This window comes from Solea solea, chromosome 4, assembly GCF_958295425.1.
Source record: "Solea solea chromosome 4, fSolSol10.1, whole genome shotgun sequence".
Taxonomy (NCBI): domain Eukaryota; kingdom Metazoa; phylum Chordata; class Actinopteri; order Pleuronectiformes; family Soleidae; genus Solea; species Solea solea.
Genome location: NC_081137.1, coordinates 9,988,128 through 10,010,488, shown reverse-complemented (window position 1 = coordinate 10,010,488; position 22,361 = coordinate 9,988,128). Strand labels below are relative to the sequence as shown.

The following is a 22,361-nucleotide window of genomic DNA, read 5'->3' as shown; positions in this document are numbered from 1 at the left end:
TTTACGTTTCAAAAGGAAAACGTGTGTCTATAGCCTTGTGGTGGAAATTGTACACATTTGTTCCTCTTTTGATTTCTCCAAAATGTGTTCCTTTGGATACAGAATTGTTCTTGTCTTGTACTTGTATTTTTGAGTGTGCACCTAATTTCAAATAGAAAACCAATGATTTAATCAACATAAAATAAACAGCACACAGCTAAATTCAAATGTGTTCATTTGTGACTGCAGTGTTTGAAAGCCTTCATTTGGAGTTACCGTAGTGATACAAACCTATCAACCAAGGCAGCACTAGACCAGCAGCTCCAGAGGTAAAGATGCAGATATTTGTCTTTGGCCTTTGGTGCAGGAGATTGAGCAATTTAAAACAACACTTCAAAGGTGTTGGATTTTAAATTTTGGGATGTAGATGGGCGATTTGGTGGGACATTTGGGGTTCTCTTTATCTGGGATTTACTTTTAAACTGCAGACTGAAGTGAAATTGCTGCAGCTGGAGCCACGTCATTGATTCACAGAGCAATGGTGACATCTGTTGGTTAAAAAGATGAACACTCATCATAAAGAATGTCTCTTATCTAAGTGTCACTGTAATCTAAGTGTTCTAACTTAATGAAGTGGTTCCATTTACAATTGTATATGAGGATTGGCGACCTGTCCTTTCACCCCGTGTCAGTTTGCCACTCTCATGTGGAGGATAAAGTGGTAGACCATGAATGAATCAGTGAATAAATACACAAGGAAACGACTCATCCAATCTGAATTAATGTCGACCACATAACAACCAGGTGAATAAATGACTCTAGGTTTTTCTTTTTTCTTATGAATGTTGTACATTCAGTGTATTACTGCGCTTTTAATAATCATATTGTGTCATATTATGACTGGGTGAAAGCTTTTATAATGAATAAAACAACAACAGTAAGTATGATTATTATTTACCAAGTCAGGATCCTTATTCTTCTTTTATTGCAGATTCATTTTCACTGTATTACTGAAGCCAAATGATGAACATGGAGCTAAGTGAAAACATTTTTAGAAGTCAGATACTAAATGATTTATTTATACAAAATTTTAATGGAAATTGCCACATTTTATAGATACATGACCAGTTATTATATGTATATGTGTGAGACCATCCTTATATATGAGAGGCCATAGCTCATTACATGATTTACTTTCACTTAAAGACATGAGGGATTACACAGAAGTACAAATGCGTATAAATAATAAATAATATTAGAATAAAAAAAATAAATGATGTAGATAGAGTAGAAAAATGTATATTGTAATGAAAAACCTTAAAAAAACATCTGTCAAAGATGAAAAGATCTTTACAAAGGGGTAAGATGTGAGATTCAAAAAGATGATGATGATGATGATAATTATTTATTTTTATTTATTTCCTTTTTATTTTCACTGACATTATACAAACAATATAATTCTGACATCAAAATGTTTGCATTTTTTATGGACACATGATGAAAGGCTCCTTACACAAACAAACCGTTACATTTGAAATACACATTTATAAATATAGCATATTATAGTATATTGTATATTTCATATACGAACTATAAAGCGGTGATTGGAAAGTGCTTTAATTAGTTAGTAATCAGCAAACGAGTCATTCAGAAGAGATGAATGTGCAGTATGTAATGAATGCAACATTTACTGTGTTTGACATCCAGTCTTGATAAATGTGATTTAGAGGCCGAAGGTGAAATAATACTTGAATACCTTCCTGAAGGCGTGATCTCTGAGGCCATATATGAGTGGACTCAAACACTTGGGGAAAAGGATAAAACCTACAAATAAGACATAGTGAACATGAATAGCCACATCCCCCTTTAAGGACGACGTGTGGCTGGAGTTTATTATGTTATAGAGAAGAGAGACCAGGCAGAGGCACAGCTGCAGCAGGTGCAGCAGGACAGTCTTGTGGGCCTTAGTGGCTTCATGGACATTAGACGAGGCTGATTTCACAGTCATCATGACTGCAATGTACGTAAAAATGATAACAGTGCTCACCAGGACAAAATACACAATGATGAAGGCTTTGTTTAGTAATGAATCAACCTGTTTCTGAAAGATTCTGTTCCTGTGGCAGACAACAGTGTTTGACAAGGCCATTGTTTCATTCTGAAGAGAGATAAACAGAGAAACCTGAGTGGAAGAGTCCACAGAGACCACTATCCATAAAACAGCTATAGCCAGGTGCGTCCTCTTGGTGGTGGCAATATCAGTGTGCCTCAGTGGAAAACAAATGGCCACATACCTCTCTAAAGACATCACAGCGAGATTGAGGGGTGATAGTTTAAGGGTGATGTTCGCTAACAAAGAGGAAATGTGACAGACGAGAGCAAACACTTTGAACATGCCCACGGCAAAGATGTACAGGACAATGGAGACCAGAAGCTGCAGGGAGTCAGTGAGGAGCAGATGAGCAAACAGGATGTAACGCGAGGACTCGAGGAAAAGAGGCTTCCTGTGCAGAGTAAACAGCATGACGACGTTTACGTAGAGGAAGAAAAAGCACGGCAGGACGGACAGCAAGATTTTCAAAGGCTTTGTGTTGGTTATTTCTGTTGTGTTGTTCATGACTGCGGCTTCACGCAGTGTCTGTGAAAGCATAACATACACAAAACACATTAGACTGATACTGGCAACAACTTATTTTATTAGTCCATTGTTGACTCTATTCATAATCAACAGGTATCCAGTATCATCAGATAATCACTTATTCAACTGGTTAGTGAAAATACAGTTCACTAACTGCTAGTCGTCTGTGCTTCAAGTGTTTCTAACCCTAACCCTATACAAAATGTTATTAACCATCATTTAACTATTGTGTCAGCATCTTATTAGTTGGTTATCTACTTCTGATTAGTCACTGGAAAGTTAACAGGATCAACTAACAATTGTCATTTGATTGTCTGTTGACAATAGGTAAACATTAAGTCGTAGGTTATTTGAAAATCTGTTGCTTAAATGTTGACAGACAAACAGGAAAACTACACTTGCATCTGTAAATGTGTATCACAACCATCTCATTAAAGGGAAAAACAGTGGAGAACAGTAGAATTGTCGACTGATTATAAGTTGACATGATACTGAATACCTATTGATTTCTAGTAGAGAATCAACAATATAGTATCAACATAAAGAAATAGACTGATAGTTCAACATTATGAACAATCCTGTGTAAAATGAATCCAGTATAGTGACCCGGAAGTTCAAAGTACTGACACAAATGCAAAAACTACACAGACAGTTTCACAGTAACAAGAACACAGTCCAGAACTATGCAAACTAGTATACTTATATATAAGTAAAGTTAAAGGCATAACAAACAGATGTATGATATCACTAAGACATAGAGCTTACATGTTCGCAGTTTAGTCTCTCTTCATTTAAAGGTGAAAGTTTTGGGGCCACATGTGAAGTGTCTCTGTCTCCAGCTGATGCATCCTCTTAAATAGTAATATGTCTCTTGACATCATCATCTGTGTCAGGTCAACAGCCAATCAAAGCTCAGAATAGGTTTCCTTCTCCTTGAATGACTCAGAGATTGAGTCATTTTCAAATGGAAATCACAATTTAAAAAATTACTCAATTAGCAAATGCAGTTGATGTGATTATTCTGATTGTTCTGTCTTCTATGTACATGACTTCTCATCCTCACAATAGAAATAGTTAGTGTTTGGAAGGTATTGTGGGACAATGCTGCATCACATGTTCAATCTACTTCAGAGTGAATATTAAACTGAAACTTGACTTATATTTAATTATATTGCAAATCAAATTGAAATTGCAATAGCAAATTCATATCTTTGAACCAGTGTTAAACAAAACATATCAACCTGGTGAAAATTCACCTGGAAATGTCAATAAAAACTGAGAAAATGTAAAAGAACAACACTGTGCAAACTCCTCATATTCCATATATATTATAACTTGAATACATCTAGGAAATGACCATCACCAGAGCATATCCAACTCCAGTATATGACCACTTTCATAAAGCTAGAATCCATGTATATATATAATATTAAAACTTCATCTCCTGGATCAAAATCTTACACCATTCACACCACACTGTTTGCCATATTAATTAAGCTGCAAACAAAAATATTGACGGTAATTAAACAACAAACCAGCACAAAATAAGCCTTTATGCTGATGATGTATTACTTTTTATTCAAAAAGCTCTCTTTCTGAAACTATTACACTTATTGATAAATTCTCAGCAATTTCAGATTACTCAATACATTGGACAAAATCATTTATCCTACCCATCAACCCTGGCTTCAAATCATCCACATCCACTCAAGTCAGGTAACCTGGTTATCAATATTTCAATATTTCTTCCAGACTGTCAGATCTAACACAATTATACTATTCTCCACTACTTAAAACAAATAGACCTCCCTGTCAGCCTGTGGGGATTCATTAAAATAGATGGATCCTCACATATCCCGTGTAAATTTACCCCAATCTGGATCAACCCACCCAGACATCCTTCTAAATGAGGTAACACTAAACCTCACATCAAAAAAAACCCAGAATAAGGCACTTGAATCTAATAATAATCAAAGATAACAAATGCATCTAGCAAATTGGACCTACAGCTACCTCCAAAGATAAAACAATTCTTAAAAGTCATCATCTACCGCTTTATCCTCCACCAGAGGGTCGCGGGGGGCGCTGTGCCAATCTCAGCTGACGTAGGGCAATAGGCGGGGTACACCCTGGACAGTTTGCCAGTCCATCACAGGGCCACACACACACACATAGAGAACAAACAACCATTCACTCTCACACTCACACCTATGGTCAATTTAGAGTGTCCAATTGACCTAATCCCTATATTGCATGTTTTTGGACTGTGGGAGGAAGCTGGAGAACCCGGTTTCATCCCACAGTCTGAAAACATGCAGAGGTTAATTGGTGAAGTATCTGACTTAGAAGAACACATTAACACAGCTGATTCTTATTTTGAATTATGTTGAAGATGTGCATTACATTGCATTAAGGTTAAACAGGAAATTCATTATGAGAGGGTTAATTCTATTGACCATAGGTGTGAATGTGATGCCCTGTCCATGGTGTAGCCGCCGTTCGCCATTTCCCCTCTGCAACCCTCATGTGGAGGATAAAGTGGTAGACAAGTGAAAGTGTTTATGTCAAACTGACAAAGATAAACAGGTAACATACATAAATGTGCAGAGTTCATTTATTATTGTGTAGTAATTCTGCTGCATCTTTAAACCATATGCTTTCAGGCTAAACAGTGAAAGCATGTGTCACTGATGCAATTAATGTCAATGTCCACCTCTGGTTAGATCACCAGTGTTTACAGACTGGAAGCACACAATGAATCTCAGCAGTTTCAGCTCTGTGGAGACAGTCATTATGGCTCATTAATAATTCAAATGTTTACACTGAGTGTCACTGCAACACATCTGGGTGTGTCGATCACCAGAGGGACAATTAAAACCTGCGTGTAATTCCATGAAGAAAAAAACATGTCAATTTTGTCTCACAGTTTTGTTTGTCCACTTCATCCTGTTATGATTATCCCCTGCAGGAGAAATGATGATGTAATGTACTCATGCATGGTTACAGTGACTGTTGACAGTGTTTACAGCATCAACATGTATGTGTGTAAAGGGAGAATATACAGTCATATGAAACAGTAATTGTTTGGATTTTTGTTCATCATTAGCTGGGATTTCAAAGAAACAACTTCCTTTTCATATATGACATACCTATGGGAAACAGCAGTGACATTTCGTTGATTGGATTAACAGGAAATATGCAATAGGCATCAGAACAAAATTAGACGAGTACATACATTTGAAAAATGACATCAGTACTTAGTTGAGCCTCCTTTTGCAAAAATAACAGCATCTAGACGCCTCCTGTAGCCTGTGATGAGTGTCTGGATACTGGATGGAGGTATTTTTGGAAATTGACAGTTGAAACCTTCTTCTGCTTCTTGCAGCCTTCCCCTAAACCATGATAATGAACTATCTTTTGAACCACAGTTGCAAGAAAAAGTATGTGAACCCTAATAAATTATCTGGATCTCTGCATAAATTGGTCATAAAATCTGATCACAACAATAGACAAACACAGTCTTCTTAAACTAATACCTCATAAACAATTATAACAACATTCACAGTGCAGGGTGGAAAAAGTAAGTGCACCCTTCGGCTAATGACTTCTCCAAGACCTAATAGGAGTCAGGATTCAGGAGTCAGCCGATCAATGAGACGAGGTTGGAGGTGATGGATAAAGTTGCCCTGCCCCATAAAAACACACACCACTTTTGAGGTTGCTATTCTCAAGAAGCACTGCGTGATGTGAACGATGCCTCACACAAAAGAGCTCCCAGAAGCCCTACAAGTAACAATTGTTGACTTGCATAAAGATGGACAACACGGAGGAAGCCACTGCTGTCCAAAAAACCCCATTGCTGCATATTTGAAGTTTACAAATGAGCACCTGGATGTTCCACAGCACGACTGGCAAAACATTCTGTGGACAGATGAAACCAAAGAACACACAACTCTACGTGTGGAGGAAAAAAAGGCACAGAACACCAACATCAAAACCTCATCCCAACTGTGAAGTATGGTGGAGGGGGCATCATGGTTTGGGGCTGCTTTGCTGCCTCAGGGTCTGGACAGATTGTCATCATCAACAGAAATGAAGCTCAACAGAGGATGAGTGATGCAACAGGACAATGACACAAAGCACAGAAGTAAATCAACAACAGAATGGCTTCAACAGAAGAAAATACACCTTCTGGAGTGATCCAGTCAGAGTCCTGACCTCAACCTGATTGAGATGCTATGGTATGACCTCAAGAGAGACATTCACACCAGACATCCTAAGAATATTGCTGAACTGAAACAGTTTTGTAAAGAGGAATGGTGCAAAATTCCTCCTTACTGTTGTGCAGGTCTGATCTGCAACTACAGGAAATGTTTGGTTGAGGTTATTGTTATTGGTTATTAAATCAAGGGTTCACATACTTTTTCCACCCTGTACTGTGAATGTTTACATTGTGTGTTCAATAAAAACATACAATTGTTTGTGAGGTATTAATTTAATAAGACTGTGTTTGTCTAATGTTGTGACTTAGATGAAAATCAGATCCCATTTTATGACCAATTTATGCAGAAATCCAGGTAATTCCAAAGAGTTGACATACTTTATCTTGCAACTGTATGTTTGAGAGCTGCTTTGATGATCCCATTCTTTCAGAAAAGTGCAATTTAAATACATTTTCTCATGATTGGACACACGTCTGTGAAGTTCAAGGCTTAACGAGCTAATCCAATCAATTTGGTGTTTCAGGTCATCAGTTTTTCACATTGATTTCATTTCATACAACTAAATAGTGTTCCACTAAAACTCTTTGTTTTGAAAACACCCCAGTACTTAGATGTTCCCGGTCAATGAAAGACATACCACTTTCATCTTTATTTTGTGAAAGCAGAGTCAATTATTATGCAGGCTGAGAGGGGTTCTTTCATATGACTGTATGGGTGTGGGTGTGTATAAAAGTACTTTCAGCAGGCTAACACACTAGCCTAGCTCCAAGTAAATGGCAAGACCACTAGTCTTATACACTGCCTGGCCCAAAAAGTCGCTGCTTAAAAAAAAGGGTCACTTTATTACGGCACTCATTCACTGTGGCGTTGTTTCCATAAGCTTCTGCAATGTCACAAGATTTATTTCCTTTCCAGTGTTGCAAGTGATGATTGGAGAGTCAGACCACTGAGCAAAGCCTTCTCCAGAACATCCCAAAGATTCTCAATGGGGTTAAAGTCTGGACTCTGTGGTGTCCCCTCCATGTGTGAAAATGATGTCTGGCATTGTCATCTTGGAATATGCCCGTGCCATAAGAGAAGAAAAAATCCATTGATGGAAAAATGTGGTCATTCATTATATTCAGGTAGTCAGCTGACCTCATTCTTTGGGCACAAAATGTGGCTGAACCAAGACCTGATGTATGCCTTTCAACTTGAAGGTTGTGGGTTTGATTCCCGGCTCCGCTAGTCTACATGCCGATGAGTATAAAAACAGACCATTTACCATTTACATCACATAATAACTAATGTTATTTGACTGAGGGGCAACTTTCAGATCCCATCTGTGGGTCCCCGGCCAGTCTTTGAGAACCACTGCACAGCACAGCATCACATCTGACTTCAGAGTCTTTACCATAGTGCAGCCCACAGAAATGACTGAAGCAACAATTACTAACGGTGTGCTAAAGCATGGGTGACACGTGTTAGCAGCATTCATCTTTATTCACTGTTTGATTTCAAACATTACAAACACATTTACAATGATTCTTCAAATGAAATATGCTAACAAGGGGAGCTTTACATTTCAGAAATCAAAACATATACAGTATATTGTAATGGAAAAGTACAAGAAAATCCCAGTGCTTGAAAATGAAAATAAGGCAAAGCCTAAAGGCAAAATATCTACAGAATAATAATATATCTTTCTTAAGTTTCTGTTAAATGGTATGATGATGTCTTCTGCTGGCTATATTTAGACTGAAAACTGGACATTAGCTGTGGAAAAACAAAAGGAAGACAACTGGTTAAGAGGACAACAAGTGGATTCTGGACAGTCATGTTACTTTAAACTCAAGAAAATCTGTAAAAATCAGATTATTCCTGACTGAGTCTCAGAAATGTATGCATGCAATCATTTTTCTTCTTCTCCTGTTTAGAGCAATGTAATGCACACAGTGCAACAGTCACCAAATCATGGTGGTACAAAGTGCTGCTCTGACATGAACAGCTTCCAAGAAATCTGAACACTAGCATTTCTAGCTAAAATGCTATTTGAATGTTCAATGGTGTTATTCAGCGATTATTCAAATATTATAAACACCAGCGCATGAGAGCTAGTGGAAGTAACGCAGGCTTCACTGTGTGTTGAGCTAACGAGATACATTCACAGACCCTGGGAAATTTCATCACTTCTGCCGGAACTACAGCAGGGGTCACCAACCTTTTGGAGAATAGTATGAAGGGCTATTATGTTGAGGGATTTGCATTTTACCATTTACAATTCCATTTTAACACATTCATGTCAGTGCTTACGCCGAACAATATCAGACATTTTACAGAGTGATGATATAAACACTGCACATATGTTCAATGACAGATCACTTTAATCAACAGTCATTAACAAGACAGGTTTTTATTGTTTATTTTATTAATGTCCATCGACTGTGGCTAAACTCACACACAGCTGTGCTGCTCCACATCATGTTGTCATTGCTATTTTAGCACCTCATTGGCTGCCTGCGGGCGACCGGGTACTCACAGGCACCGTGTGGGTGACCACTGATTTACAGCATGACAGACTCTTAAGAGCATACTTTTCATTGTGTTCTCTCTGTGGTCCATCTCAACCTCTTTGTGTAGAAGACGCGTTAGTGTTGCAATTAAGGGAATAACGTCTGCCACAGAAGCATCAGATTAGTTAGTGGCTCAAAGGAGGCGAGAAGATAATGTTCTCTGGTGTCAAGTGAATGTTGCAGGGAGTTCATAATCTGCACTGTCTGCAGCCAAGTTTCGCTTTTGTGCAAAGAGACTTTCTAGCATTTAATAGGTGCTGTTTCCACTGTGTACACACATCTTGTTGCAACCATTTTATTGGTGTTCCAAACTGATTGTGGACCCTACGTGGGAATAGACCGGCACGTTGGACGCAGTTTTTGCATGAGTCATCGCAACATCCTATTTTGGTGTTAGGTCTTACATGACCAAAGTTTGTTTTTCACACAGACGAAAGAGGGCCGGGTTTCCGTCGCCACTTTTTAACACGTGTATTAAAAAAAAGACACATTTGAATAGTAATTACAGCATTCAATTATCATTGATTTTTTTAATATTCGAATTATATTCGACACCCGAAATTCGTTCCAACAGCCCTAATGGGTCGGGTCAGCCCCGACAGATTGTGCACGGAATTGGGTCGGGCTGTTTTTATTGGGGCCGATCTAAACTCTACTGTCAGGTCATTGTGACAGATGACCACCCTGTGGTCTGCCTGAGAATTGCAACCAGCTCCTACTGTCCTGACTAAAACAAACTAGCTTCCTTTTCCCCGTGCCAGAGCACCAAGGTTTTCTACCTTGCATGCATAAATTGCCATGTTTCAGCAACTCACAAAATACTTTTTCGATTATATCTGGATGTGTGAGTTTCTTTCATTCTAATTACGTCATTCAAAGGCTGTCGGCAAGTGACAAGCAACGACTATGTGAACCAGTAGATCTCGACAGGCTTTTTAGTAGATGTTGATTTAAAAAAAAGATTGGGCACCCTGCTGTAGTGTCACAAATTACTGTACAAGTGCTTAAGGGTTAAAACATCAATATTAAAAGTAATATTTTTAAGTTGATTGTGTCCAAGTTTCAATCTACTTTATACAAAATCCAAAAGGTTTAGTACATGTGAAATTTGTATTAAAAGTTGTATAGCAAATGAAAGAAACACAATGTCAGAGGTCTTGTGTGTGGTGTTAACTTACCACAGATATCCTTCTTTAAACTCAGTGAATTTGTGTCGGACCATAAATGTTGCTATCGCATCTGCTACCTAACAGAGGGCAGAGTTGAATACAAAGTGAATCACCTTCAGACACAGAGAATAGTAATACACAATAAACACAACTGATTTTAAAATAAACCATAAATGGAACATAGATAAAGTAAAAGAGGTTACTTTTTCAGGTGCATCTTCATGGACAGCATGACCACACTGAGGGAGGACCTGCATCTGAAACTTTCCTGTGGACACACAAACAGTGAGACCAAGTATATGTTCTACAGGAACAAAAGTCACAACATGCCTATTTGCTCTCTTTACCTTGCATCTGTCCAATAGTAAGGTCTTTGTCAAGCCTGTCCACTCCTGTACAATGAAACACATCAGTGATGAAATTCACTGTGCTGTTGTGACAATGACGTTATTTATTTATTTATATTTATCTATTCTAGACAAGTGAAATTGCCCCGTAATGACATCAGAGCTTCCAAACCAGATACTGTATATGATAAGAAGTGAGAGTGTGAACCTGCGAGCAGGAGCAATTTGGGCATGGGGCAAGTGAGGAAGAGTGCAGACAAGCCACTGAACCAGCCTTCCCAGTACTTTTCTGTCTTTGACAGCTCTACTCGCCAGGTAAACATGACTTCCTTTTTCATCTGGAACACAAAAAAAAAATCTTTGAGCTACTTTTCAATGACACCAATACAGTTTATGTTACATGAAAAAGCAGAACAGAACCTCTTTATCATCTTCCTTCATTCTTTTCTTGTTGGATTCTTCTTCCACTTCTTCATCCTCTTCTTCTATAATATCATCACCGATGCTATTAGAGACTCCTGGACTGCTGCTGGACGCCTCACATCTGACGTAAACAAAACAAAACTGAATATAAGACTCATTTAATAAAGTCTATTCCTGTGTAAGTCTACAATATTAAATTTTCAACTTGTTTTTGGACAGCACAATTCTTAAGATATCATATATTTCAGCAGGTGTAGATTTTATTAGGTGAGGCTTCTTTTTAGGAGGCTAAAATCTGTTTAAACTTATGTTTGAGAGTGAACATCATGTCTAAAGCTGGTTCTCTGTCAGTAGCTTCAACAACCACACTTGGTCCAGGCAAGGTATTTGTAAAAGTTATTTTCTGCTATCGTTTTTGTACAAAAAACACTCCACATAAGTTCATTTTTAAAAATATCTCCATCTACACGACAATGCATGGCGACCCTGTCAATCGCAGTGATTATCCAAGCAGCGACAGAAGAGGCATTCTAGTCATGTGAAAATTCTCTCTCCATTTTTCTGGAAGGACAGACCTTGTTAACAAAAGCATCCTAACATCCAGAGGCAAAAACAACATTTTCCCCATCCACACAAACACTGAAGCCGGAGTTTTCAAAAGTCTCTGTTTTCAGTCAGTACGTTGAAATGCATAGCAAAAGCTGTAGTGAAGACCCACTCATGATTAACATACAGTGACCTCCTATAGTATTGGAACAGTGAGGCTAATTCCTCTATTTTTCCCATAGAGTGAAAACATTTGTGTTTGACATCAAAAGATGAATATGACACAAAAGATGAACATTTCAGCTTTTACTACCAGGTATTTAGCTGGGGGATGCTACAGTAAGAGCTTGACCATCATCGATCCTGCCGCCTGGCTGCATTCGTGACTGAAGTACACGATGAAGAATCTCTACGGTGCTGTACTGCCTGGTGCCTGGTATTCATGTTTCCCCTGAATGGTCTACACCAGGTCTTCTACGGTGAAGTGTTCATCCTTATGGGCAGTGGTCGGATGGATTCGGTGCGATTGTCATAAACGGTAACCATAGACAATTATATGGAGTGGAAACAATGAGTTACATTTGAGTATAATAACTATAAAAGGTCAAGAGACTGCAACGAAAAGGTTAATCTTTACTTAACTATTGATTCATCATTCAATTCTGCATAAACTGCCGCTGTATGCGACTGTATCAGAATGAGTCTGTGCTCCGGAGACCTCCGACACAAGGATCAAGTCGAACTGTAAATCAGTTAAAAACACTTAGGGACAGCACCGCTGATCGCCACCGCCGATCACCACCGCTGATCGCCAGCGGCGAGCTGCATAAACTGCCGCTTTATGTGACTGTGTCAGACTGAGTCTGTGCTCCAGTCATGGAGGACGTACTGAACAAATATTTTTAATTAGGACTTGTCAGAATGGTCAGAGCTCTATTTGACCTTTTCTTAAAAATGTGTGTGTTTGTACGTCGGTGAAATACGGTCGCTGACTAAATACGGCGACCGCTGGCTGCAGTCTGATGTGAAGTGGTGCGAACACACAAACACACGTTTGCTGACTTTATCCGGCACATTAGCTTCATATATAAAATCCTCTGAGGCTGGAAGTTTGTGTAAAACACTGTGCTCCACTGTGCAGCCACGAACAGCACACTTGTCCCTCCGTGTTGACATAATACCGCTCTTCCTCCCTCGCCTGCACACTTGCATTTTATAAGGACAAGGTGGAGCTAAGGTGGAGCTCTCGAAGTAAACTTACTGGTGGGTGGTAACATTCGCGGTGAAATGTGCATGCTGCCGTCATAAGCGCAGGGAATTCAACTTTGCGTGTTTTATCGCCTATACTTACACTAAGGGGGACCACGAAAAAAGGACTGAGTATTCTTTTTCCACACTTTGGCGACTGGTAGGGCCTCCAGAGTCCCAAATATAAGTATTGAAATGATTAAAAAGTTGACTTTGCGTAATATGTCCCCTTTAAAGAAAAATGCAACCCAACTTATTGGGAGATTCTTCATCATGCAGCAAGATAATGACCCCAAACACACAAAGGAGTTCATCAGCGGAAAGAAGTGGCCAAGTCGACACTTAAACTCTATAGAGCACACATTTTACCTGCTAAAGAGGAGACTGAAGGGAGTAAAACCCCAAAACAAACAACTGAAAGAGGCTGCGGTGAAAGCCTGGAAGAGCATCACAGCCAAAGAATGCAAAAGTTTAGTTCTGTCAGTGGGTCACAGGCTTGATACAGTTGTTGAAATCAAAGGATTTGCAACTAAATATTAAGTCTTATTCACTTTAATCCTTTTAAAGTCTATCTGTTCCAATACTTTTGCTCACATGAAAAATGAGTGGGCTCAAACAAAAGGTGTTATATTCTATGTTGTGTTATCAGACCCAGGTGTAAATACCAGGAGGTAAAAGCTGAAATGTTCATCTTTTGTCTCATATTTATCTTTTGATGTCAAACCCAAATGTTTTCAGTCTATGGCAAAAATAAAGGATTTGGCCATTCATTTCACCTTTTGCTGTTTGTTTGTCTGTGACACAAGGTCAAAAGGAAACTGATTCAATAGCACTAGCTTATAGAGAGATACAGTGCCACCTCTGGAGGCGGAGTTAGACGTACACAGCCAATGAATCAAATTTGTCCTTTGCATGTACACTTGGATTCTGCAAGTCGTCAGATTACCTGACTCAGTCTAGCTACGGCCACAGCTCAATTAAGCTGTGCATGTAAAAGCAGTGAGTGACAGAAAACATGTTTACATGTGGACAGAAGAACAAAATGCATAAAAAAAAGCTCTGTTAAATGATACCCAGCTATGTGTGGACAAGACATTAGAAAACCCCCCCGACATATTCCTTTCATGTGTAGACACAAGAGTAGACATACTTCTTGACTTGGCCTCCCATTGACACTCGTGCTGACTCAATGTTTCGGATCTGGCCACTCTTCACACTACCCGCAAAGGAAATAAAGACATTTGTGCAAAAAAACCCAGAATGAAGCAAGTTAAACAATCTGTGAAATGGATGCAGTTTCAGTAAAAACACATAGAATACAGTAAATAACAATTATTTTAACAATACTGGTTTTAGTAAAGTAAATATTTATTTGATAATGATAATGTGTTTACCTCCACTCAATGGCGTTCTCCAGAGATTTAAAGGACTTTGGCCGACTTCTGAGGAAATTCTGCATACTGTTTAAAGCATCCATTGCTGTCCCTGAATGCAATTAACAAAAATGCATTGGTAATTAATATAAACAGTCAATACTTCAGTGAGCTTTTTTTCCAATGAATCACCTAATAAATTAAAAATAGCGATTGAGGTTGATGAAATTTCCAGCTCTTACCTTCTACAACATCAATCACACAAAGGCCCAGCAGAGATGGTATGTGATTGGCAGCAGCTGTGTGAACTGCAATGGCTCCGCCCATGCTGTGTCCGATGATCATGATTGGAGGAGTGTTGTCTCCATAAAGCACCTCCATCACTTTTCCAATGTCCCTGAAACAAGAGAAATCTGTTAACATTGTAAAATTAAAATCAGGTGTCAGCGTTTCTGAACAAACAACCACAAACATGAAGACTATAAACATATACATGGATCATGTAGCTTAAGACCTGAAGATGCTAAGAGTTTTTGTTGGGAGTGACCAGGACGGACAGGATTATAAAATCAGCATATTTGAGGGACAGCTCAGGTTGAACAGTTTAGAGATAAAGTAAGAGAGTCAAGGTTGAGATGGTTTGGTCACATGCAGAGGAGGGCAGGAGCAAAAGAGGAAGACCACAGAGAAAGTTCATGGATGATGTGAAGGAGGACATGAGGACAGTTGGTGTAGCAGAAGAGGACACAGGGGATAGGTCAAGATGAAAGCAGATGATCCACTGTGGCAGTTCAGCGGACATGCTGAAGTTTATCATTTTGTTCAGTCCCAGATATCGTGACACGGGACAGATGACGGTTTGGACTGTGGAGCTGTGACCATGTGAAGCACTGAGCCCTGCGGTCACTTCATCAGTCTTATCATCACTATCGGTTAATAAAGTTACTGATAAATGTGACATGAATAAGACTTGAAGATAAAAATGTTGAGTCAAAGTATCTTAAGTTATAAAACTGCTTTTAACACGTTGTTATTGTTCCTGACAAATTGATCATGAGTCTACAGGTTTTCTGTGTTTAAGCCAGCAAAGCTGATGAAAGTGTTCTCACACACTGAGCAACTTACTTGGCCATTGTGTCTGCAGAGAGATCTTCAGGGTTTTTCACCTTGGTGTCACCTACAGGTGAAAATAAAGCAAATGATCTTGATATCTGAATGATGATCTGTATGAGGTTTTCTTTTTTTAATAATTAAAACAAGCTCTCTGACTTTTGTTTAGCTTCTTAAATGTGAAAATTTGCTTTGTTCCATATAACAAAGAAATTATTAAAACTGATTAAACTGTTAAAAACAAGACATTTGAGAACATCATATTTTCGTGGATGCAAAATATATTTTTCAACATTTTCTGAATTAAACAATGAATTGAGAAAATAATCATCAGATTAGTATAGGTAGTTGCAGTCCTACTTGAACTAATAATAATGCAAATATGACCTAACATGTTATAGAGGGAGACTTATCCCAGATCACACAATGTCATGAACCTATTTTGGTACAAACTTCTAGAGGAGAAATTGTAAGATCTACATTGAATGAAAAGCTATTGTGCTGTCACTTAAAGGTGGCTCCTTTAACAGCAACAGTGGGTGTTACGAATATTCCACATTAAGTGAATAAAAAGCCAGATGTACTGGGAAGCAGTGACCAACATATTTCACAGTTATCAAAAGGATGTCTATATGTGCTTACATTAACACAATTACACTTTCAGAGGTAACAAAACTGGGGCCTTGGGGGATAGTAGTGTCTAGCATTGTTGCAAGAGTGCTAACCAATACACCAACCGTGTGGCCGGTTCCCAACAAATTCACAGAATTTTTCAAAACTTTTAGCTCAGATTTATTAGTATATGTTTTAAATAAAATGCATAAAATTACAGTTTCATTATTTTACTAAACATCTTATCAAACAAATGTGCAAAGTGATACTGGATATTACAGATACAGCTGTACATTAGTCACTGCATTATGGAAAAAAATGCTTTTGTCTATTTATGTTGGGATTTGCACCAAAATAGTTTCCCATCTTTAAGAAGATCTAAGTGAGAGTGAATGGTTGTTTGTCTCTGTGTGTTGGGGCTGGGATGAATTGGCACCCTGTCAGTCCCAGCTGACATTCACCCCATTCACCCCCCACCACCACAACCCACTGCGAGTAGAAATCAAGTAACTAAACTGACAAATCTCCCTTAAGTTCTCTCTCTCTAAATTGGGAATTAACTATGCGATATTTACCATGAGCTCGAAGGTCCATAGCCACCACTCTACAGTTGATGCGGCTGCATATGACAGCCTACAAAGACACACACTCAAATCATCAAAATATGACAGTTAATATGACAGAATGAAATGCAGCTTCATAAATATACTGATTAACCAAATTAAAGACAGGGACAGGTAACAGTGAATATGCTCACAGTGAACACTGCCCAGGAGAGTGCAGAGTGACCTCCTCCATGGAGCAGGAGCAGCACCGGACCATGAGACCCACTACAGTACAGTCTGAAAATGTTCAGCGTAGTCAAGGAAAAGATGGTCTATCCACCCAGGGTTGTTTCCATTGTGTCGCCATAAATCCATTCCACTTGATTGTCAGAATACCCATACCACTGAAAATCTACTCCAGATTTTCCTTGTTACCAACCTACAACAACTCACAGCATGCATGCATAATTGCCACAGCAAGTAAAGTCAATGCAAGCTGCTCAAAGCTGGATGAGGCATCCTCAGCCCCAGTGCTATCTCATTATGTTCAGCTTTTGCTAAAGCCTTATTCTTTTATTACATAGCCTCTATATTAGCACTAGGTCACGTTAGATTAATGTAAAATTTAGATTTTATTAGCATAAGCTATGCCTAGTATAATGCCCAGTGTGCCATCTGCTGGTATTTTTTTTATTATCAGTAAGAATAAAATAATCGCATCCAAAAGGTTTATTGGGAGTTCAGTAAATATGTTTTAATGCCCAGTGCTTCAGTATTTTCAGCAAAGAAACAGTGCTAGTGTTTGAGCTTATTTTTAAAATTCAGCTGATGAAAATACCATTCAAACTAGAATTTTATGAAGCCTCATTTATTTGAAGATTGCCAACTACATATACTAATTGTTTGTGAGTCATCCAGTTCGACTCAGATCCAAAATGTATACTCAAATCAATATTTATTTTGAGTGTATTGCAGTCAGTCGTATAAACTTCATGAAAGCCATTACTATTTTAAAGGCATAGGTAAAATTCACTGTTGGTGATAAATTGTGTCAAATTAATTTCATTATCTTGGCCATAACAGTGAGTTTAAAAAAAACAGGCTGATGCATATGGAATAGTTGAATGAGGACTTCTTATTGAATCTGTCTCTAAAATAGTTATTGAATCAATTGATTTTGCTTACTTCTATAGGTAAAAATAGGTGTCTAACAGCCTGTTAATATATACCAGAATGGCCGGCAAGTTTGATGATGACAAACTAAGTAAGGAAAGGGTCAAATATGACTATGATTTGAATAATGCGCATGATCAATTATATCAATAATTCATGCAGAATTTCGTAACAAGGATATATCTTTGCCATTCTCATTTTCCACCTCGATGTCTTCAATGGTTTCAAAGTACTGACTCCAGGGCAGGGGCGTGAAATCTCTCTTCCGTCCAGGTCTGTATTGAAAAACACACAGAGACAAGACAAATGCATTTAATCATTTAAACTAAATATATCGAATTAACATTTTCTTTTTAATTTATGATAACACACTGTGTCTAATTATAAAATTAAATTTGAGGACACTGACTAAATAACTGTTTAGAACGAACTGCTTTTTTAATACTGGCACACTTAACATGTATGCTTTTTATGTAGCCTTAGTAGATACATATTTGGCAATGACAGTGATACTGTTGGAGTTATGGCAGGAATGTTTTATGGGCTAGCTTTGTTGCCAATAGGATAATTTTGTCATACTGACTTGGCAACTCTGACAGACTAACTCATTGGAATCACAGAATGATGAGGTTTACTGTTTTAAGATTTACAGGTGCAGCTCTATAAATCAGAATATCATGGAAAAGTTCATTTATTTCAGTAATTCAACTCAAATAGTGAAACCCTGTATTATATAAATTTAATATACACAGACTGAATCATGATTGTTGATGGTAGAGTTATCTGCTGCTCTGCTCCTTAGTGATATGAGTATTATTATTTGCAGGGATGAGCCGATACGAATCTCAGTATCGGTATTGGTCTGATACTGACAGATAAAAGTGTAAAATCTGATACTATTCACAGACAGTAAAAATGTGAACAAACATCAGCAACAGCAGTTGAGTCATATTGTGGGCTGTGTGTTGCTTCTTTGTGGGAAATATTATTTTAAATGGCTAGCACAAAAGTTTTGTTAACAGCGTTCTATTTGAAAAGGTCTAAAATGACTTTATCAGGTAGATACTTGAGTTAGTGATAACGGTATTAGACACCAAAAATGGCATCGTGCCATCCCTAATTATTTGCCAATATATACAGGTGCATCTCAATAAATTAGAATATCGTGGGAAAAGTTCATTTATTTTAGTAACTCAACTAAAATAGTCAAACTTCTGCATTATATAAATTCAATACACACAGACTGAAGTAGTTTACATCTTTGGTGATTTTAATTGTGATGATTTTGGCTCACATTTAACAAGAAACCAGAACCCAAAAAATTAGAATACACAATAAGACCAATTTAAAAAAAAAAAAAACATTTTAATTGAATCATTAGCCTTCTGAAAAGTATGATCATTTATATGTACTCAATACTTGGTTGGGGCTCCTTTTGCTTTAATTACTGCCTCAATTTGGTGTGGCATGGAGGTGATCAGTCTGTAGCACTGCTGAGGTGGTATGGAAGCCCATACCTTTTCCTCTTGACAATAGCCCATAGATTCTCTACGGGGTTCAGGTCTGATGAGTTTGCTGGCCAGTCAAGCACACCAACACCATGGTCATTTAACCAACTTTTGGTGTTTTTTGCGGTATGGGCAGGTGCCAAATCCAGCTGGAAAATGAAATCAGCAACTTCAAAAAGGTAAACGGGTGCAGTGACTTTGGTTTTCACTGTTAACAAAACTTTTGTGCTAGCCATTTCAAATACTATATCAATACATAGACTGCATTCTCCCACAAAGTAGGAACACACAGCCCACAACATGACTCAACTGCTGTTGCTGATGTTTGTTCACATTTTTACTGTCTGTGCATAGTATCAGATTTTACACTTTTATCTGTCAGTATCAGACCAATACCGATACTGAGATTCGTATCGGCTCATCCCTGCAAATAATAATTCTCATATCACTAAGGAGTAGAGCAGCAGATAACTCTACCATCAACTATCATGATTGTTTTCACATTGTTAGTGATTTTTTTTTATTTATCCAATAATGATATGCCTTTTTAGCTCATGGACAAAAGTTTATAATGTTGTTATATTATTTTGTATCAGTTATTACGTTATATTGGCTTTAATGAGAACAATGTTGGCTTGAAAATGTAATAACCTCCAGAATCCCCTGATTTCACAAATGACTAAAACAGAAGCCTGCTACCTCCTTGTGCTGGTGTCCTATCCAACTATTTTTATGTTAATTTATATTGCACGTGAATCTACTGTGACATGAGTATGAAAATGTTATGTTAATTTCACTACTGAAGAGACTAAATAAATGATATCGGTATATCAGCCAAAGCACTCCTGATATATCAGCAAAAGGTCCTATGTCGTGCATCCCTAATTGTTGGCAGTTGTTACATTATTGTTAGTTACATTAATGGATGCTATTGGACATCCAATTCCTGCAGAAGGACTTCATCACACAGGAAGATCTAAAGCAGTCAATTATCATAGATGACCGCACTGACATTACTGTATCATGAGCCAATATGTATCTACCAAACCAAGTAAATATGCTAACAGGTCAGCTAAAACAACATTTATGAAGCGTTTCGACAGTCAGTAACTTTCATAATAAGCTAACTTGGCTAACGCAGCCAGTTTCACTGTTATTTAAACTAGGCGTGAGTACACGAATCCAGTCTGTTGTTTTATGAAAAGAGTATAAACTGACGTGAATAATGTCGTGGTGGGATGGCTTTTGGTGGAATAGCAGCTTGTAATTAAGACAACTCACCCCATTTTCATTTTGGAGCTGGACTGAAAACCACCAGCTATAGGAGGTCTGGAAGCTAACAGATTCAAATGCAACTGTTTCTCCATGTTGTGGAAAGCAGGTTCGGTCTGTGTCAGGGGCCTTCTAATATATCCCCCCCTCTCATTCGCAGCATATGACTTTACGAAGACACCAGCAGTGACGCTAGCAGTAGACACACATATCAGTTGAGGCTAACTAGCTTTAGCGGAATGCTAACGGCTAGCGGTCCTCTCCCACTCTTCTTCTGCTGCTGCTTATGTTGTTTATTTTCAAGTAGTGTCTTTTCTTCTTCGATGCTCAGTAACAGAATGATACTCATTACTGCCCTCTACTGCGCAACTGTACACTTGAGCACAACGTTCTGGAGAAAAAGAGGCAGAAGCCTGTTCCTTTGAAGAACACCAAAGACCAACAGAGCAACAAAATAAAGAGGATAAAAGTGATTTTTTTTCCACAAGTGAGAATACTTTTTTGAAACTCCCTGGAAATGATTTGGAGTCAGAGGGGTAATTTGAGTTCTAGATGTACATTTCGATAGCAGAGTAACATCAGAATCAGAATCAGCTTTATTGGCCAAGTATGTGAACACATACAAGGAATTTGACTCCAGTTTTATCCTTAGCACACGCTGTACATTAAACGTAAAACATGAACATACATTAACATCAACATTAACATAACATACATTTAACTGGAAAGAACAGGACAACAAAGAACAATAAGAGTGGTATAAGTGAATAAATAAGGTGTCCAGAGGTCCAGTCTATTTTTAATATACATATATATAGGTATATATATATATATATTACATTATTTACAGGATGAGAATATAAAGTGCAAAATAGTGAATAATTATAAACTCTGTTGGATTCGGAGTGGTTAATGACACTGGGTGACTGATCAAGTGTTCATCAGTGTGACGGCCTGGGGGAAAAAACTGGTCTTATGTCTAGAAGTTTTGGCGTACAGTGTTCTGAAACGCCTGCCAGAGGGAAGAAGTTTTGACAGACAGATTGTGTCCGGGGTGTGATGGATCTGCAGATATATTACCTGCCCGTTTCTTGAATCTGGATGTATTCAGGTCCTGGATGGTGGGCAGTTTAACACCAATGATTCTCTTTGCAGTCCTGATGGTGCGATTCAGTCTGTTTCTATCCTGTTTGGTGGCTGATCCAAACCAAATGATGATGGAGGTGCAGAGAACAGACTGAACTATTGCCGTGTAGAACTGGATCAGCAGCTCCTGGGGCAGCAGAGGCTGTACTTCCTGCGTCAGCTCAGGAAGTACAGCCTCTGCTGGGCCTTTTTGACTATGGAGTCAATGTTTGGTGCCTACTTTAGGTCATGGGAGATTGTATAAAAGGTAAACCAGTTTAATGACTTTGGATTAAGAACAGATGTGCAAAATGTGCATTAAATGAGCAATCTTCAACTCCAAAATAAAACCAAATGATTTAAGCTCAACACTATTTAGAAGTGTAAGTAGATATCTAAAGATATCTAGATTTATCTAAAGATATCTAGATTTCTTTAATGAAAGAAACAATAATTTATTCACTCTTCCTACATGGACTGAATGGACTTTGCAAATGAGGTACAGATGCATGAACTTG

At 38.2% G+C, this 22,361-nt stretch overlaps 2 protein-coding genes across 2 annotated transcripts; both read right to left on the bottom strand.

Moving 5' to 3' along the window:
• Nucleotides 1-1,702: 1,702 nt before the first annotated feature.
• LOC131458659 (odorant receptor 131-2-like) lies at nucleotides 1,703-2,598 on the bottom strand. The gene has a single exon (XM_058627859.1). The coding sequence runs from the start codon at nucleotides 2,594-2,596 to the stop codon at nucleotides 1,703-1,705; it is 894 nt and encodes a 297-aa protein (XP_058483842.1). The 5' UTR covers nucleotides 2,597-2,598.
• A 5,705-nt stretch (nucleotides 2,599-8,303) lies between these two features.
• Nucleotides 8,304-21,027, bottom strand: ppme1 (protein phosphatase methylesterase 1). Its single transcript, XM_058628174.1, has 14 exons — nucleotides 20,728-21,027; nucleotides 18,120-18,213; nucleotides 16,978-17,070; nucleotides 16,796-16,853; nucleotides 15,624-15,675; nucleotides 14,741-14,895; nucleotides 14,520-14,610; nucleotides 14,276-14,341; nucleotides 11,329-11,452; nucleotides 11,117-11,246; nucleotides 10,909-10,953; nucleotides 10,765-10,829; nucleotides 10,571-10,638; nucleotides 8,304-8,595 (listed from the first exon to the last, which is right to left on the bottom strand). The coding sequence occupies exons 1-14, from the start codon at nucleotides 20,811-20,813 to the stop codon at nucleotides 8,592-8,594; spliced, it is 1,131 nt and encodes a 376-aa protein (XP_058484157.1). The 5' UTR covers nucleotides 20,814-21,027; the 3' UTR covers nucleotides 8,304-8,591.
• Between the last annotated feature and the right edge of the window lie 1,334 nt (nucleotides 21,028-22,361).

Bases quoted from the DNA above. Each gene is read 5' to 3' on its own strand.
- ppme1 (XM_058628174.1), bottom strand. From the start codon at position 20,813: ATGGAGAAACAGTTGCATTTGAATCTGTTAGCTTCCAGACCTCCTATA. The intron at 15,676-16,795 runs GTAAATATCGCA...TTTCACCTGTAG, and splicing joins TATGGACCTTCGAGCTCATG to GTGACACCAAGGTGAAAAAC. The intron at 10,830-10,908 runs GTAAAGAGAGCA...GTGTGTCCACAG, and splicing joins TACTATTGGACAGATGCAAG to GAAAGTTTCAGATGCAGGTC.
- LOC131458659 (XM_058627859.1), bottom strand. From the start codon at position 2,596: ATGAACAACACAACAGAAATAACCAACACAAAGCCTTTGAAAATCTTG.